Source organism: Pholcus phalangioides, unplaced genomic scaffold (assembly GCF_987345545.1).
Source record: "Pholcus phalangioides strain wild (caught in Gottingen) unplaced genomic scaffold, Ppha-v1.0 ptg000013l_1, whole genome shotgun sequence".
Taxonomy (NCBI): domain Eukaryota; kingdom Metazoa; phylum Arthropoda; class Arachnida; order Araneae; family Pholcidae; genus Pholcus; species Pholcus phalangioides.
This window is the reverse complement of record NW_028301606.1, coordinates 13,607,742-13,627,677: the sequence shown is the minus strand read 5'-3', so window position 1 is coordinate 13,627,677 and position 19,936 is coordinate 13,607,742. Positions and strand designations below refer to the sequence as shown.

General features: G+C 34.8%; 1 protein-coding gene across 1 annotated transcript in view; it reads right to left on the bottom strand.

The window, feature by feature from the left end:
• The window catches only part of Cbp53E (Calbindin 53E), a 272,285-nt gene that overhangs the window by 135,048 nt on the left and 117,301 nt on the right, over window positions 1–19,936 (bottom strand). Inside the window, exon 2 of the mRNA XM_089240775.1 lies at window positions 9,413–9,498. Coding sequence (XP_089096901.1) covers window positions 9,413–9,498 — 86 coding nt within the window. The remainder of the gene's footprint in view (window positions 1–9,412; window positions 9,499–19,936) is intronic.

Below are 19,936 nucleotides of genomic sequence, written 5' to 3'. Positions count from 1 at the left end.
TCTCCAATGTATTCATCATGTCTACAGATGTGTGAATATATGATCAGATGGGCACTGGAAAATACCGTCAAGCACGGGAAAACATCAGAAAATGTATTCTAAGCATACATAATCCATGAGAGAAAATATCGGGTACCCAAAAAAAGAAAGGTAATAAAAAGGATCAAGTTTAACATTTTTTCCGATATGTCCAATGATATTAATCAATATCCTTCGGTTAAATAATCGAATCCTCTAGTATTACTCATTCCAAAATACTTTTAATGTCTTTTCTACCTTCCGTTAAACCACGTCATGTATAAAACTTGAATTTATTTTCCACGAATATGGTCAGGGTAATTCTCTAAACCTGCGATCATAATCTTTTCTCTTCGAATAATTCGAGACGATTCAATGCATTTATTTTCATTAATATATTCCATATTAAAGAGAAATGTCTACCTAAAGATATGAAAAATACTTTCAAAATTTAATCTTTGTGAATGTTTTGACTGAATACATTTTAGCTACTATAATTCATATTTTACTTGCGTTGCTTTTAACGATAGCGCGAACGAATTCTATGGTATCAATTACATTAACCCTTCAAGCGGTTTTATATATTTCAATGATGCCCATTATAACTACTTTATCGCACACCAACTCCGGTTATATCACCATACGGCAATTTCCAACCAATGGGAGTTGGGCGGGAAATGAGCGCGCCATCTGCCGGTGGTCGCTCCAGGCTCGGTGGGAAGAAAAAACTTGTTTTCGATGTTGATTATTTGATCATTTTTGTCGCATCACGGTCATTTCCTGCACTCGAGGGCTAATTAGACTGGGATCTGCAATTTATTGCCGATTCCAAGCGGCAACTTTTTATATATATAGGCTATTCTCCGAGAGGTTGGTGCGCTAACCCTTCGATGTTGGACTCCCTGCGGCAGCAATTTTTTTCTGTGGTTATGTCGCCGTTTCTATTGTACCCCTGTGCCAGGAAAGTTGTTTTCGATGTTCTTGTCCTGGATCGTAACCGAGGAATTTGACGGTAACCTTCATGGTGGAAGACGAGCATCTTAACGTGCCACTCGGGCCTCCGTATTATAACTGCAACAGTGAAAATAACCAAGCCCTCTGTAAAATGCAACATCTTTTTCAAGAAGACTTTTTCTGATTTTGATAATGCTCCCCTCCCCCCTTCTCAATTCCAAAAGTAATAAAAAATGAGGAAGTGAAATCCTCTAACTCTTTTATTATTATTTATACTGTACGCATATTCCTATACTACCACGAAGGGAATAAAAGTTTTATTTCAAACAACGTCTCTCGCCTTGTTTTATCAAAACGTGAACAATAGATAACCACTGGCTGTTGATTGGCAAGTTGGAGGTGGAAAACATGATCGAAGAGAGAGAGCAAAATTGCTCTTATTTTGCAAAAATAAGAGGAATTTAAGGAGAAAATATCTCAAAATTTCCGAAATACAAAGCAACAAGTTGGGCTGAGATATCTCGTAAGTAATTGTCGCTGACAGAATCAAATCGACCATTTGAAAAACGTTGAAAATAACTCAGAACTGACATATACGCACTTGAGTGGGGGTGTATCGCAAGAGCAAAGACGTCATAGGGTCGAGAGCATTTTACTAGCTTTTAGCTATTGCTCTCTTCTCTGTCCCAGCTTTCTTCACCATATTATGAATTAACTATTTTCTACCGAGTCCTTTCAAACATTTTTTTCTTTCTCTTTGCATTTTCTGTCAAATATTGTAAATATGTAATTTAATTGTAAACTCTAATTTGTATAGCATTATTGAAATTGACTGGGGACAAATAAATTATGTTATGTTATGTTATGTTATGTTATGTTATGTTATGTTATGTTATGTTATGTTATGTTATGTTATGTTATGTTATGTTATGTTATGTTATGTTATGTTATGTTATGTTATGGCAGGGGCGCCTGAAACTCAACCCCCTTCCCCCACCCTTCCGAGATTTAAAATTTTTCACCTTAAAAAAATGTGAAAAAATAATGAATATATATTTTACGGTAAATGTGATAAATGCGGTTAATACGCATAAATAATAGCCGGTAATTATGCATAGTCATTTTAGTAAGTTTGATAAAATTCTCTATATTAATCACTTTTACCGGCGATTATACATAGTTCCCAAGCGTCAAAGGCAAACTTGATAAATTTCCCTAAATCATCACTTCCAACGGCGATTAGGCATAATATCCAAGCGTCGCGCAGTTGGTGAACATGATAAATCGTACTATGTGATATACTTGCCATAATACCGGTAATGTGAAAATGTGACAAACTATCATGGAGGAACAAACTGCCATTCATAATACTGGCAGGATTAAAGACGTGACAGACCATTGTAAAGCATATGCATGCATGAAACGCATTGTTAGGGAACCACAGCAACCAAAGTAAACATTCCGAAAGTGACTGTTAAGGTCCAGGAACCATTGTTTGCCGACGGTTTTTTGCCCATTCTGGGCATTGCCCAGCTCTGATGAACTTTAAAAGTAGCCTACGGTTCAATCCCGGTATTGTTAGTTATATATGCAAAATTTGGCGACGATCAGTCTAAAATTGCAGATTTGTGTAAAGAACAAACATACAGACATACTTTCACATATACATGTAAGATATACTATACATGATAATTCATGCATGTATTACATCATTATATTTGGGAACGATCGCAAAATTTGTTATCATTATATCGGAGTTCGACTATATCCATCACACACACACTAGACTCATTTATAATTTTTTTCATATTTATCAAATTCACAAATTGCACTAGGGTATTATGCATAATCACAGATAATATATTTGTTTATAACACGCAGTTTCAATGTGGTTTGTATGTTGCCTATGCATTACTATTGCAATTTTATTTTCAATTTTGGGGCATTTATGGGCATTGTATAATATTTTATCATGTGTATATATTGTTTATAATTTTTGTTAATTGCATTTTTAATTGGGTTGCTGTATTTTTGAAATATATGACATCCATATTTTTATGGGCATCTTTTTCTCAGCCACCTCGTTGGGCATTTTGCCTGTTGTGGCGTTGTATTTGTATTTGAATTTGTAATTTATCTCAAAAAGTATACGTGAGAGAATTTTTAAACTATTTTTTCCAGTAATTAGCATCCAGAAAACTATGAAAAAACACCAATTATATATTTTTAACAAAGCTTTTCTATCGGAGACCTGCGTTATTCCTCTGTCATGAAAGCATCATCTCCACCAAAGCCCCTTCCGCGTTTCCATTAAATGAAGCTACTTTCGAGATACCAATTCACCTAAATTTCCCGTCACCGTCGCAACATCTGATTATATTTTCGTTGGAGAGCTGAATCTTATTACGCTAGTGGATCGTGCCGATATCGGAAGATGAATTGTAAGCCTGACAGTATAAATCAACGGAAAACAGAAATGATTTTCGGCGAGAAGTTCCCATTCCCTACACCGAACGGTGATCCTTATATTAATTTATCGCGCGATACTCAGAACCGAAGGTCAGGGCACCGTCTATAATAATACATTGCCAATTACCAAGCATCGGGATAAAGCTTTTTCTCCATCCTTTTTATCTAGAGTCGAGAAGTGATGAACCTGCTCCCTAAAGCTTGAAAAAAAATGTGTCGCAATCAACGCTAGCTTATTTCTCGTAAAGTATTACTTCCCTTCGTCAATATGGCACACACACAAGCTGGAGAATATTTCCCTTTTATTTTCTAGGCCAGATCATTCGTCCATGATATTTAATACAGTCGGCAAAACTTAATGTGATTACATCAGGAATCGGGGTTTCTGATAATAATAACAGATTGATAACTATATCCGAAAATCCTAGTCTTGTGCGATGATCACATGTCCCGCTCGGTCGACGAATGAGCTCCAAAACTGCAAAACTCCAAGACTGAGAAAATCGCGTTCAGAGTATTTTTTCTTATACATGTTACGCGGCAAATGTGATAAATCCAGTTGTTATGCATAATAACCGGTTATTATGCATAATCGCCGAGCATTTTACTAAGTGATGAATTTCTTAAATGTATCACTTTTACCGGTGATTATGCATAGCACCCACGCGTCGTTGGTAAATTTATTGAAATTTCCTTGGGGTGAAATGTACCGGGGACAAAATGTCGGAGGGAAAATTTCCAGATCCCATTAAGATATTGGTCAACTTCCGTACTTGGCGAAAGTGATAACAATACCCAAATGATAACATTATCCATTATTTTAATACGCGACGTCACAACTGTATTAAATATTTTTATAATCTACATTTTTTCGAAATTCTTAGGAAAATATTCCCAGTAAAAAAATTTTAATATTAAAGTCAATCTCTTGAAACATTAAGAAAATGTAACAAGATTTCATTAATTTTTATTGTATCAGTCATCCGTGAAAAAATTTTCTCGGAAGAAATTCTTTTTTCCCATTAGCTCCTAATTAATAGAATTCCCAGTTTCATCCAATTTTTTTCCTCCCGGAATTTTTGTTTTTTCTCTACATTTTCCTTCAAATGTGATTTTGGACTTTTAATAAGCTCATCATAATGACGCTAGTAGGATAGGACATTTTGGAACTGAAAATTGACAGCGCGATATATATATTTATATGTATATATAGAAAATTAGCCTCAGGAAAGTATGCGCGCTGCAGAAAATAAGATATTTAGAGAAAGAATATGTAAAAAAAAAATCGTTGAGAAGTTGAAGCATAAAAATGACTTAGACTTCGCTAACAAGATTTAGAAACTCGTATAATTTGGAGATATGAAATTTTTTCCGTAATTTTCTCTAATGTTGCTTAATTTTCAATTCCTCAAAGTGATTTGTATGTGATTTCCAATGTGAGGTAGGAAATGTATCTTGTTAGTTTCTAAATACACTTCAAACTTGAGATATTTCATACAATATCCGTGGAATTTTTACCCGTCGAAATTAGATGCTTGATTAAAATACTGTAAATTGAAATGTGTCTTTATAAATTAAATGAAATTCATTTATCTAAATAGGAAGGAATTCTATTCTTGATTGGATCTAGTAACTACAATGAATGGAAATGAAGGAAGAGCATAATGTCTTGATTTCTTTAATACCGTGTTAGTACATGAAGTTTGCTTTACTAATGACTTAATTACTGAAAATGTTTGCAAATGTGCGACGGTGACATTCAATGTTCAGTGTAAATTTGGGCATGGTATAGTACCAAAAGCTTATGTGTTCATGTACATTTCTCGGAATTTAACGTTGAGCGTTAATCATAGTCCGAACAAAAATTGCGTTAGAGTCTCACGCGACAGAAGTAAAACTTGCATATAAAATTTGAAACCCATATTTTGTTATTCTGTCCATCTCGGGTTTTTGAGTCGTGAAATGATGCAAGTCGAAACGTATTTTGACGTCACAGATCAGATAATATTAATTGGAGGCCTTCTGTGTCGAATATGGAGCCCCGAGTAATGCCAGTATAGGTAAATTTACACTCAGCTTAATTATACTGACTCTACCCCGATCAATGTAGCGCCCGTTGTGGTGGACGCATTTCATTCAAACATGTACATTATTTGGACCATGGGAAAAAGATAACTGCGATAAAAAAAAAAAAAGCTCCACTTTTCTACCTGGTGGTGAAAAATTGAACTTCTATTGAATCTTTCTTTCTGGTTCATCTATCCTATATACCCATTTTCATCAAAATACCTGCATCAGAATATGTGCTACGTACGTCCGAGAGAAGTGGCAGTTTAAATTCTAATTTTTAACTAAGTAAAAAATGTTCTTCACCACCAGACAGCGACTACAGCGTAGACTTCGATAAAGAATACCACTATATACTACTTGCAATAAATTTCAACATATTTTTCTTGATAATATCTATGATTCAATTTTCTACCGAGTCTCTCCAAAAATTAGATTTCCACGAGTAGAAAATGTATCCTGGTATCGGAATAAAATTTCGTTGTCTTAAACTTAAGAGCATTGCCAAAAGAAGCTACGTTCCATTTTGATGTATTTATGTGAATTTTTTTTAGCTTTGAAATTTCTTCCCGATTCTTTGTCCATTTCGTAAATCCCTCTGTTTTTCTTCTCTTTATTGTGTTTTTTGAACTCTTTTCTTTTGGGCAAAAAGGAGGGATATTTCTTTTTTTACGAGAATATCTTACCGAAGCATAATAAGGAATGAAGTCAATTTAGTTGAAACAACATTGGAGAGGCTTAAAATTTCAGATCGAGCAGATGGTGACTGGTTTAGTGCCGGGAGATTTGTTTTACAGAATCGATGAAAGCGATCCTGTTATATGTTTCCTGTTCTCTGGGATCACTTCTTATCGTTTAGCACAACCATAAAACTTTGTGAGGTAAAAACAGAGGAGAAAAGTGCAGCAAAAGGACTATAAGAGGTTTACGTCTTTCCGCTTATTTGCCATTTCTGCCTCCTTTCGCCGCGTCTCCCAATCGCCAACAACAATAACCATGCTAAATTCTTCGCAAAATACAAATGTGTTACGGGAATGAGACTGTTACTTTGGAGAGTATGTGCTGTTGGGAACGGTTAACGATTATCGTATGTTCTGTGTCATCTATTTGGTCAAGGTTAACTGCCGGAGAGTATTTTGCCCCAGGCGATCAAACGCATTTGGTTCTTGTTGAGACAAAGATGATAATTCTTTTTTTTTAATTCTCTTTGGTGATATCCGTGAAAAAGTACAGTGGAACTTGGATAATTCGAATATTTCGATCATTTGAACGATGAAATACACGAATTCCTACAAAATTAGCATTTGATCTTTCGAATGGATTTATGAACTTCATTAAGATTATAATGATGATTTTTCCTCAATGGGGTCAAGTATCAAGAAGGATGGTAACTTCAATCAGAATACCAAAGACATGATTAGATATATTTCAATGATAGTTCGGTATAAGAGGGTTTGTTGCGTTTAGTACCTGTAGGAGATTCAATAATTCTCCCTCTCATCTACCACAGTGTTTCAAAAATTCACGGAAATCGTGGAAATGTGGACGAAAATCTCGACTCTTTCCAGGAAAATAATTAAATTCCATCAGAAACACGTCGTTAACTATTTTCCGAGCTTTTATCAATCGATTCTATCTCTTCCATAAATTATGCATCACAATCGGGTGAAAAATGATAATTTTCGACATCATTTTTCACTTTTTTCTTATCAATTTCGTAATATTTTTTATTGTTCTCTCGTATCACTTCTAGCAATAAGACAAAAAAAATTTACGTAATAAAATGCTTTAACACATTCACAGTTATACCGCAAGTGAACTTACATTATCTGAATTCCTATTATGTACAGTGGAACTTGGATAATTCGAACCTAGTTAATTCGAATACTTCGATAATTTGAACTTTTCAGAATTCTCCTTGAATTTCCTACTCATGTCAATGTTGACGTTACTTGTTTAATTTGAATTGTTGTTTCCTAAGTTTTGAACAATTCGAATTTTTTGATTCAGATGTCACGTGCAAAATGTTTCCTCCGGCAAATTCAATCGACTTTCAGTCATTGTTTTCTTTATTCCGTAGTTTACTGATCTTTTCCATACAATAACATGTATCAAATTCAAAAACAAATTATAATAAATAAAATCTGAAATTTTTTTTTAGTTGCGGCTTTGAGCAAAATGCAACGGTTTTGTTACCAGTTTTTGGACACACACACTGGCTTTTGTCTTTCCGCGAATTGTTGGAGTTTCACTGAATCCAGGATGTGACTTCTTTAACACCTGCCAATGATATAGGCACATGCTTCCTCGTATGCGGAAATCTCGCCTCCGACATTTCACCCTTGGTACGTTTCGTTCCCGGTACTTTCGCCCCTGACATTTATCTCCAGCCATTTCGCCAGACGCCCAAGTGGCTTGGTAAGGTGCCCGTCTACCACCGTGAACGTTGCCGTCACGATCCCAGGTTCAAACCCAAGGGAGAAAGGATATAGATAAGATATTTTCCCTAACGAGCTTGAGATGGCCACTGATGGATGGTTCCTTCATTTCTAACCCATCTCATTAATGGCAGTAAATTGTAATATAGCGATATGGTCAGAGTTAGCGTTTGGTGAAGTAGCCATTTCGCCAGCCCTGACCGTGTGAGCGACGAAGTGAATGAATGAGTTACCAAGTAAGCGACTGTATGATAGACCAAGTGATCGCGGAAGTGATTTATAAGTGACCTTTTGAAGTGGCGAGTGACCGTATGAGGTGAGTAACTGAGTGGGTGGGTGAACCGTATGAGTGAGTGACAGAATGTGACCGTATGAGAGACAAAATGAGTGTGGTTACTCATACAATCACCAACTTGGTCACTCATCTGGCTACGCACATAGTCACTCATACGATCATACACTCTCATACAGTCACTCACTTGATCACTCAACCATGCAGTCACTCACTTGATCACTCAACCATGCAGCCACTCACACTTACTCATACGGTCATTCGCACAGTTACTCGCCCAATCACTCTGTCACGCAATCAATCACTTAGTCACTCATACATTCAGAGCATGTGAAATGTCAGGGGCGAAATTTTGGAGGAGAAATGTCGAGGGCGAAATAATCGAGGCGAAATTTCCAGATTCCATTCTCGCTACGGATAAGTTAAAAAAATTATAAAACAATGAAAGTTTTATATGAAAAAGTTCTTTTACAAAACTTGATAAATGCAACCAATGAGCTTATCGATTTATTGGCTCGAGTCTAACCGATTTGTTCATTGTTGTATTTGTCAAAGTTAGTGAAAAACCCACACAGCCTTGGACTGAGTGGCAATAACTGATCAAAACACGGGGGAATAATTGTCCAAAATTGGTCCGTGTGAATTTTTTTTTTCTGTATTTTTTTTAATGTACTGCAATGCTTTTATATAACTTTCTATATAAGGAATAATTTGCTCAAAGTTGGAAAACTAATTTTTTTTTTCGGCATGTAAGATATGGATTGGTCATGCATCTTTTTAAGTTACATGCCCGACCGAGCATGTGAATTTTTTTTAGATTTGTCCAGCGCCGGTTGGTAGTTCCTCGCACTCCTTGAAACTACTAAGTTCATTTAATTATGATACGAATTAATCATTTTGTTTCAAGAAACAATTCTCATATTACAAATGACTTTCCATCATATCCAAATCCTTTTCTCTGAAATCTCCAATTACTTTTTATATTTCGAAACATTTACCGAGTTTAGATTCGCACGTCATAAAATACCACAATCTCAAATCCTTCGAGACACAGATGTTACGTCATTAAAGCGGTATGGTAATATTTTCTTAAACATACATGGTCTACTCCAGATCTGTTCGTAATTACAAGCATTATAATTATGTATAATTGAATCTTCTGCAAATAACATACCTCGGGCTCTACATCATTGAAGTTCACGCTAGATACGAACTCCCGTAGAAATTTGTCTAGCTCACGACCTTCGATGTAGCCATTGCCTAAAGGGTCAAAAGATAAAATAGTATAAATGTACACATCTTTCATAATTTTACCGCTGTAATGAAACATTATGCACTCTGCGGACCTAGAGAAAATATTGTTTTATAGGTGATTTCTCACCCATTTTAAGCTTTTTTAAATTTCAACCAACCTCTACGACGAACGGTTGATGAGATAAAGGCTGAATAAAGGACTTACAAGACACACAGGACATACGTAAAATGAAAATTTCATAGAGGATAACATAAAAAATTTATTCTTCATACGTTCAGAGTTTTGCGGGTCGTTTGCACCAATCGCTATAAGTAATGTTTGATGCGTTTCCCCTGGTGTGGCTCCTTCCCTGAATTTCTGTTCCCCTGCCCCTTTTCATGAGTTTATTGCTTCTCTTTTCTAATTTAATGAATTTCTGCCCTCTTGCGTCTTTCTGAGCCTTTCACTTCATCTACCACATTATGAAATAATCATCATGTAAATTATTTTGGTAGGTCATTTCAGTTCTAATAATAGCCTAAAGTCAAAAGATTATTTAATACAAAACGATTTAATTAACCTGTTTACTTTGAAGTACCGTCCGCACTATACGCTTACAAAAAAATATAAAAAATTCCAGTATGTGTGCATATGGTGAATAATACAGTTGCAGGAATATTTATTTATTCTATTCAAAGAAAAGAAGTGTAAATGTGGTACCTAACAGTCTGACGGCCATATTTACCAACACAGTTTAAACTACAATCGCAGGTTAAAGGATTAGCGATCGACACGGATCGGTTAAAATCCTCAATTTAACTAATCCATTTTGATCTTCAGTCTTTTCACCTGCAATTGCAGTTTAAACTGTGTTGGTTAATACGGCCGAAATGCGTATTTAGTGTTGTGTCTGATTTTTCAATGCTGTCACCTGTATTTAAGAAGTGAAGGGAGTGAAGTGTAATGATTAAATATTAGTACCGTTTGTAGGCCTGTTGCTCTCTGTGCCGATCCTTTTTAACTGGGAGATCACACACACACACAGCCCGCATTCGCGCCTCTCTCGCGAAGTTGAGAACTACAGAACAGACTGAGCACGACTAATAAGTTTCCTGACAGCGGTGGGATTCGAACCCAAACCTCGAAAACAGACTTCCACTGAACACCACTTTGGCATCAGTGGGATTCGAACCTGGGATCTCGTGATGCGAGTCTGTCAGTATGATCATTCTACCATCATAGCGGCCGTTACTGCTACTGTAAGAGTTAACCAAGCCGACACGTTCCGAATCAGAAAACCTGTCGCACTAAATTCTTCATCCTCATTTATTTTTTATCAGCTCCCGGATTTCCAGATTATAGCATATCACGCCACGTCATGAATATCTCAAGAAATTTTTGTAATAATAAATTTTTATAAATACCCGCCACTTTTTTTTATTCAACAAATAATGCATGCAGTTGAACGCCAAGATAACAATAAAATTTAACACGGTAAAAGTTTTATCAGAACTTTGGCATGTTACATCAGAGTCTATCGAATGAAAAATAAAAAATCCCCGAATACAGATTTTACACGAAAATAAAATGCGGAAAAAAAATTTTCAAGCTTTATTTCCCCAAAGGTTATGGGGAAAAAATGAGAAAAAAAAATATTAATAAAATCGTAATCTTGAATAAATGCTCCACGAACAGATAACGTGGGTATATTTTGGGGAAAAGAATCGAATTTTTCCTCCGCATTTTAAATTCTACTCGCTTCCAAAAGATCAAAGAAAATGAGAAGAGAAAAAAATCTGCGGTTCTTTTTCTATATTTAATGCTAGGCTTTTATACGTATAATATAATGCATTCAAAATTTTTATCTTTCACAGAAAATTGGTGTTGCTTGAGATCTCAAAAGGTTAAACGGTTCAGCCATTAGGAAATGTTCCTTTTTTCTCAATTTCCCACAGAAACCTATTCTGAAAGATCATTTGCCACCATGACACGTATTCTAAATCCATGAAGATGAGATTTTTTTCTTCTTTTTCATTCTTTGGGTCATGAAGCCCGTGAAAATTCCACTTCGAGATGCTCTTTTTTTAAAAATATTTTCTTGGTTTTTTCCGGGTTCTATCCGGGACGATTTATTTAGGTAAGAATACGAGGAGGAGGAGAAAAGAACTTTACCTAAACATTTTAAAGAATAGTAGGAAGTTATAGCTAAAATGTCTCAGAAGAATAAACACACACAAAAAAAAATCCGCCCCATGTTGTTATTTGTGGCTTCTTTCCCGGATTTATGGCCTCGTGAAAATTTTAAAGAAGTGTTTACGCGGTCGTTAAATGCGTGCTTCTTCACTTTCATTTGCTTTCAGTGACTTTTCCTGTTCCGTTTCCTGAATGGAAAAAGGGAATTATAAACGCAGACAAATAGCTTTAATTTATTACCTTGAGCTGCATAATGTTATTTTAAACCGATTCACATGGATTAAAAAAACATTTCAGAATTTTACCCTCTTCCGTTCAACCCCATAAAAACGTATTGAAAATAAAATTACAAAAACGGATGTAAATTGGGCTTTTTTTTTAGCATATTTTTAATTTAAACAATACATCGACACAGCAATTTAATTAGAGTGGATTTTTTTAATTAGCTAAAGTGGTTAATTAATTAAGCGTAAAATATACAGTTTATCTTTATTTTACCTATAAACAGATAAAATCTTGCTAAATAAAGTTTAATAGATTTTTCCTTGAATTTTATTCCCAATTCCCTCAATTTGGTGCAATTTTATAGATCTCTGAACACGTAAAATTTCAGTATTTTCAAAAAATGATACCAACAAGGAATCATTTTCTTATAGATAAAAAATGACTGCAGTTTTCACGCCGTATTTTATACCGAAAAAAAAATAAAAATAAACTTCCTAAAATACCAAAAAGAAGGAAAAAAATTGTATAATTTTTTTTGGCAATGTATTTACCATGTACAATATATTCAGATATATACTGAACCATAGAGGGTTAACCTAAGTGGCATTGGCAATATATCTCGATTCCTTAAGTCCCGTTTACATGTGCAATATTGCAGTAGCATTGGGAGTTCTAGAACCGGTTTGACGACTTTTTTCATCGTAGAGAATGAAATGGGGAGCAGGAATTGGTCCTTCTTAAATGGGGATACTTGGGGAGTGTAATAGATCTCCTTTCCTATAATCCAGTGCTTCCCAAAGTGTGGATGATGGGATGTTCCGGGAGGGGGGGGGGTTGGAGGTTACTGGTATAACATAAGATCTTATGGGCTCATTTGAGTTAACGGGCGGGGGGGCATGAGGGGAAAAAACTGAAAAAGGCGGTGATATGGAAAAAATAGTTTGGAAAACTATGCTATAAGCCTTTGCGAGGTGAAATTAACCGGCTAGTCCACGTGACCTGTGACATCTGAAAAGTGGGTTAAAGTGCCGGTCTATGTAAACGGGTCGGTCTATACAAACTCTCCCCAGCGCGACCCAACCCGCACGGGTAAAAGGCTTATATCCTTATATATTATCCCGGGAGGGACAGAGCCTGGGCTATAGAGGCCTCTACATAAGCATTTACAAGCCTAGATATTTTGTAAAGGTTATTTCTCAATGAAACACTTTTCCCTATACCTCCTTATTACACAAATACCTGCTCCTTCTCCGAACAATTTTCCCTTCCGATTTCACATGCTGAAAATCGGAAAGCCTACTTAAACATAGAAACAACGAAAGAAGAAAGCCTACTTAATTAAAAACTATGCGGAATTTTAAAGGAGGTTTAGTGATTTCTACTGTGCCGCTTAAAGGGTTTAAAAAAATGCATTGGAAAATAATCCCCAAAGTGCTGTAATTTCCTTGTAATATATACCCCGTATCACGAAAAAAATAATTCTAAAGAGTTTATTGGGATTTAATTGATTGTTAAACAAGTTACAAAAGTTCCATCTTGAAGAAATTTTCAATAATTAAAATTTATTGTAAAATTGTAGCTGCAATAACCTTGAAACAATGCATATTTCCAACATTTTCTCTTTAAATCGGTGTTCCTTAACCATTTTTTATCCGTAAGTTTATGAGTGTAATTTGTTTAACAATTTTCGTAACCTGTAATTTCTTCCCTTTTCAACTGACTTTTCACTCATGACTTTCTTATAACATCTCAGAACTGCAAGTGGTCCCAGGTGGAAAAACGCATTGCTTTAAATTTATCTTTCTGATTCATACTAATTTATGCTAACATTTAGGCTGAAATTTTGGTTTAATCTTTTAACGGCCAATGAATTTTATTAATTTAGAAGAAAAATATTTTTCTTACATGTAAGCACTTGATTTTTTTTCCTGAACCTGTATTTGAGAAAGAATAAAATTTAATTTTTTTTTTTTAATTTTGATGTTGTAAGAAAATCAATTAAAATCGTAATTCGGCCTTTAAAAGGATAAATTTAAGCTGTCAAAATTTTCGCAATATTTTGGTCATTTATATTATAGTATTTATTTTTCTTCTGCAGAGCTCCTAAAACCGGGTTTTCCTAGGAGCAGGTTTTTACAGTGCGTGCAGCGTGAAAACGCTGATTGGTAAATAAACCTGAATTTCAAGTTTTTAACCAATCAGCATTTTCACGCTGCACACGGCGCATAAATTTTACTCCTAGGAAAACCCGGCTTAAATGTGACTAACCATACGGGACTACGACACGTCGAACTCATTTGACAATCTCAGAATGCTACTTGTGGGAATCACCTCTATAGTCGGGTATAAGATCTGGGAATTAACGTTAAAGTCCTACCTAAATTTGGCTGGATCATCACTTTTGTTTCCAACACGACCAAAATTTTTTTGAACCCTGTAGTTGTGGTGCTCGATGTACCTTTATCTTTTCAAGGCAAATATTTTGGGTTACTTTTGCTGCGTTGAAGCCCGATCTGATTTGAACGCTAAAAACATCCTTGCTTTCCTTAAAATAAAGGTCTTCAACCCTTGGCCCTTCAAGGCACTGATTAGTGAAAAATGAAATCAGAGCATTTTATTTACTATCTAAAACTATATGATCGTAATTCTCGTTCGTTTTAGACATTCTTATCGTGGGAAAAGTTTCAACAGAAAAATCAAATCTTGACAAGAATTCTTTCTGATCAGTTTCCACTTTAAATCAGTAGGAGAATAATTTATTAAAATTTTCTGAATTTCATCAAAAAAAATTATCAGCAGTGGTCGAGGGGTAAAACCTTGGATTTTAAATTTGGTGAAGAGTTTGCTATTTCGAGATGAAAGTTGGTTTTTTTTCTCAACATTCGACTGATGGTCCTGGGTATTATTTTAGAAAAAATGTGTACGTGCTCTCTAAATTTGGCAAATAATTAATAATTACTTAATAATTAATTATTGTAACTGGTATAATTATAATTTATTTATATCTTTTTTTTTGCAAAATAAATTCAAATTTCACCATAACAGCTCATTCATTCTATGGTAACCATGGGGGGGGGGGTTGCCAAACGTTAAAGACCCCCCCCCTCACCTTAAAAGTTTACACGTAACTAACTTTCTTGCCGCGGGCAACGCGTGTGTTTATCGTGTTTCACGTACTCGATACAATTTCGTGGGGTACACAATTATCACGTTCTATACAGGGTGTCCTGTAAGTGCTAATGCGGCATTTATCTCATCATTCGTCCGTCGTAGAGGTATGATTCCAATTTGAAAAACTGCTCAAAAGGCGTTCAAAAATTACCCTGTACCAGTTTTGAAAGGAAAAATACAGTGTGTATCAAAATAAAAAAAAAATCTAAATTTTTATACGGTCTTCCCCCCCCCCGTCCTCTTAGCGTTGTCCGTTAGCTTTTGCTGTTCATTCATAACTTTTCTCCGATTCTTGAATTCAATATGTCAGCGAATATTGCACTTGGAAACTTGAAATTTTTTCTGTTAGCCTCAGGAGATAAAGGGCAACAACTTTCTAATCAGAAGTTAGAAGACGAGGGGGGGCCGTATAAAAATTTAGATTTTTATTTTGTCACACACTGTATTTTCACTCTCAAAACTGATACAGAGTAATTTTTTAACTCTGTTTGAGCATTTTTCAAACTGAAATTATACCCCTACGACAGACGGTTGATGAGATAGAGGTCGCATTAGCACTTGCAGGACACCCTGTATACATAGCGGATAAAAATACCCCCGATTTTATACATAAAAACACAAAAAAACCACCCATGGCTGGAGGGTTAAGCAATGCGCATTTTATTAGAGAGGCATTTGCTTGAATGTATACCCTTTCTAACTTTCTAATAATAATTCGCTTGTGGAAAGCTGCTGTGACACACACGTCCCGAATCACTCTCGTATGCAAACATTGGAAAACTTTAGATTCGCTTCGATATTTTTATTTCATATGAAGAAATCACTAAAACTTGCATGTCTCTTAGAGACATATTATTTATAAAACTATTCATGCATTACATTATCAGTCATACATTATTTATTGGTGAATTTGTTTTTCTCCTCGAGATAATTCTTTGAATATAGCAGGAAATGTACGAGAGAGGGAGAGAGAGCTTGGGCCAAAATGGACAAAGTCACTATATTTTTTTATAGAGAAATAGAATTTTCGAATTCAGTTTTTATAACAGCAGTCAATGGCGGCTAATGATAGAATTGCGTGTTGAGAAAATGCACGCGTAGTTTATTTAATGCAAGCAGAAATAAGTCATCTGAAAATATAGTCCATATAAAAAGTTCGAATTTCTATACGTGTAATATAATTTTATTTTTAGATTTGTAGCTCCAAACTATAGTACAATCGTAGACGTATTAGTAATAGCTTTAGCGATATTTCCGGGAAGCAACCATGCTTCTTTTTCAAGACTATAGCTTCATAGTATGTCTCATAAGTAATAAATATAATGCACAGTTAAACTCGGTTATACCGACCTCGGTCGTAACGACACTTCGTCTATAACGAAAATAATTAGCGGTTTGATCTGATACCCATAGAGAATAATGTTAATGAACCTTGCTTATAATGTCGACGGAAGCACAAGCACCTCGGATATAACTACAAATTTTTAATCCCTTTTGTTTCCGTTTCACAATGATGTTTTCCCTAGAAATTCCTAAGATCAGGATGATCACATCCAGGAAATGTTTGTCTCTCGTTCTATTCATACCTAACGTTGATTTAAAAAGGTTTATTGTGCATATTTGAGTTCCGATTTCCTTATTGACATGACCACTGTACTTTTCTGTATTTGCATTTTTTCAATTCTGTATTTTTCCCTTAACGACTATTTTTTATTAAACGTTACCGTTTTTTTCCATGAAACTTATTTCAATTCCCACTCTTTAAGACTCCAAAATGAAGGTAATATCTATAATTTAAATTGTTTCACAATGAATACGTCTATAAAATGTTCATTTCACACATTTGCCGAGTTTAATTTTTTTTTCCCCTTGAAATATATTTTAGCAGACTTGCTGTAGCACCTTATTTCCTTATTTCACCTTTATCCCGCCAAGGGCTATTATTTATAAGCAATAATTGACGATATCATTGTGAATTTGCATCATTTTCACCGCGAATAGGTGATGTCCCGTATTAATTATCCCAGTTTCCTATAACTTTTTCGATTAAATTGGTAAAAAAATAAAAAACTTCATGCAATGTTTGCAATCATGCATTGACTCTGATTATGTTTTCCATCAAAGAAGGTCTTGAAAACATCAACCTCGGTTACAACGATCAAATTTCGCGGAATCTTCGATGTCATTATAACCGAGTTTGACTGTTTCTAATTATAAATAATAAATATAATATTTTCACGTATAGAGCATAAAATTCCTAAATAAGCATTTGCGAATAATATACTGATTCTGTCGTGTATGTATATTTGGATTTACATAGTAAATATCCCATCCATTAGTTGATTTTCTCGCAGCAGCTATTAGCTACGTGCCAATGGCTCCCAGAAAATCACAAATCCCCTCTAGATATTGGTGGGGAATCCAAACAAAAATGAAGTGGTTTCTCTCTCTCTCTCAATAGTGATGCATGAGGAGATGGATATTAACTCCGTGACATAAGGTGTCCAATGAGGTATTAACTCTTGTCATCACCATCAAACCCAACATTATAAACAGGATGTAAGTTTTCATTAAACCTGTTAATCTACTGCATTAAATGTTATTACTGAGGAGGTTTTCTCCGAGTACATAAAATGAAAGCGTAATTTACGCGGAAAATGAGCAGTTCAGAGATGCGCAGAGAATTTGACTTTACGAGCAGATAATTTCAATGTGTCACCTCCGGGTGAAATTGGACTTTAAGTAGGCGTCATTTAAATTTTTGCTGAGTGATGTTCTAATGAATATTTAGGTGGAGAACTTGAAGAGAATAACGTACTCTCTTCTCAGACCTAGTATAGATCCCGCTGCTCCCTCCATTTTGTTAAAGTGAACCCTATTAGATCCTATATGCAGTAAGTACTTTCATGCCGTAAATATATACGTTATTCATTTTCTAAGTAAATTTGCTTTTTATTCTTCGCACTTGGGCGATAAACCGCGTTGCCGGCAGCTTGTACATATCTCAAGAAGGAAAGAAAAACATAAAATTATCTGTAAATCAGTATAGTCGACCAAGTAACAGCTTCCAACGATCCGCGTAAAGAGATACGCCATTAAATGGGGCTTTTACGTAGCGGAATGCCAACCAACCAAGATAAATTACACGACTATGAAGCGGAGCATTAAAAGGAACTGTAACTGTTATATGTTACGCGTGTGTGTGTTCGCATGATGATCAGTATTCTCATAATGGACTTGTAATGGCTTCTCATTGTCTAATAGGCTTTCTATTGTTATACAAACATTCACGTTATGGAGTAAGAAAGCATCTTTGTATATATATATTCTAAGGAAAGTGGAGAATATTCAAGATGAACTTTTCGGAATAGTAAATTGCAAATACACTTCTTCATGTGCCTATTTTGTAACATAGTGCTGTGTGTAATAATGCAAAATACATAAAAATAGATGAAATCAATCGATCATAGTAGTTATTGAATTCAAATAACAATTTATATTTTAGTGTTAGAATTTAGTTATAGTGGGTAAATTTTTTTGTGAAAGTAAGTCTGAAGGACAGGTGCATTTTATACGCCGGTACTCATTTTCAAACGCATAACCCCCGGGAATTCTCAGAAAAAAAAAATTTATTTTCCTTTAAAAGAACGTCTTTTAAACTAGAGTTCTTGATCGTTTGTGTTCCATAGATCTTTTTGACTAATAAAATGGCTATGACCCCTTTACTAAATAATATTCGGTTCATACATGTTAGCAATGTAAAAACAATGATCAATTGCTTTGATAAATTGTTGTTTCATCCATGCTCACACGAACCACCAAGGATTCCGTTATCCTCGAGCCTTTGTTTTAAACTTATGCAATTCTTGTTTAAAAAAAAGTTGGCTTATTCTTTCCTAACCCATTTTTGAGTTGTGTTTGCGCAACGTCGACCGGGTTGAGATTGTCCACTCCGAGATGACTTTGCCCTGTCTGAGGGAAAAAGTTTCAAATTAACTCTGTCTGTTAAACATACTGGTAATTAAACTAATAAAGAAGCCATTTGACAGAGTGCATCCAAGAACTAGTCGAAAGTCAGTTTTGCCCAAATGGTTGTACCTGTGCAATTACCAGTGATATTTTTAAACAAATACAATGACCACAACAGGCAAATTGCTCAGCGAGGTGGCTGAAAAATTATGGATGTAACAAATTGTGTATACTAATAGTGTGTGGCTTTGTCTCAAAGGGGATGTTTCTTGAAAAATATTTTTACCAAAAAGACAAATCTGCCCTAATTATTGTCCCACTAAACAAAACAACAACAAAAAATAATAACTGAATAACTGATTGAATTTGATGAGAAGCATGTGAATCTCATCATTAATGAAAAAGTTTCAAATGGAAAAAAATTTTAAAGTTTACATCATAAATGAAAAAAATTCATAAAAAAGTCCTGAAAATTGCGATCAACAATTCACCCCGGTTGCCGATAATTTTTATGAAAGATTTATATGATAATTTATATGATATTTTATGATAATTTTTATGAAAAATTATTAAAGAAACGATCATTTTTGGAAATTAAAAGGCCTTATATAGTCCTAGTGCTTTAAAAAATGTCTTTACAAACAAATTTTATTTTTTATGATTTTTCGATCATTAAATTTTCCGTCCTGACCATAAAAAGAAACATCTTTTTTCATAAAGATCGAAAATATTTGTTTTCATCATTTTTTTTTCGCATGGTGCATGAGGTTTTCCGTAATCATAATCAATAAGAAATTTCAGTTGAGTAAAATTAATTAATTGGTCTTAATTGAAAAGTCGATTAATTACAAAATTGCTTTCAATTAAATAAAAACAATTAAAATTAACCGTACAATGCTTTTTAAA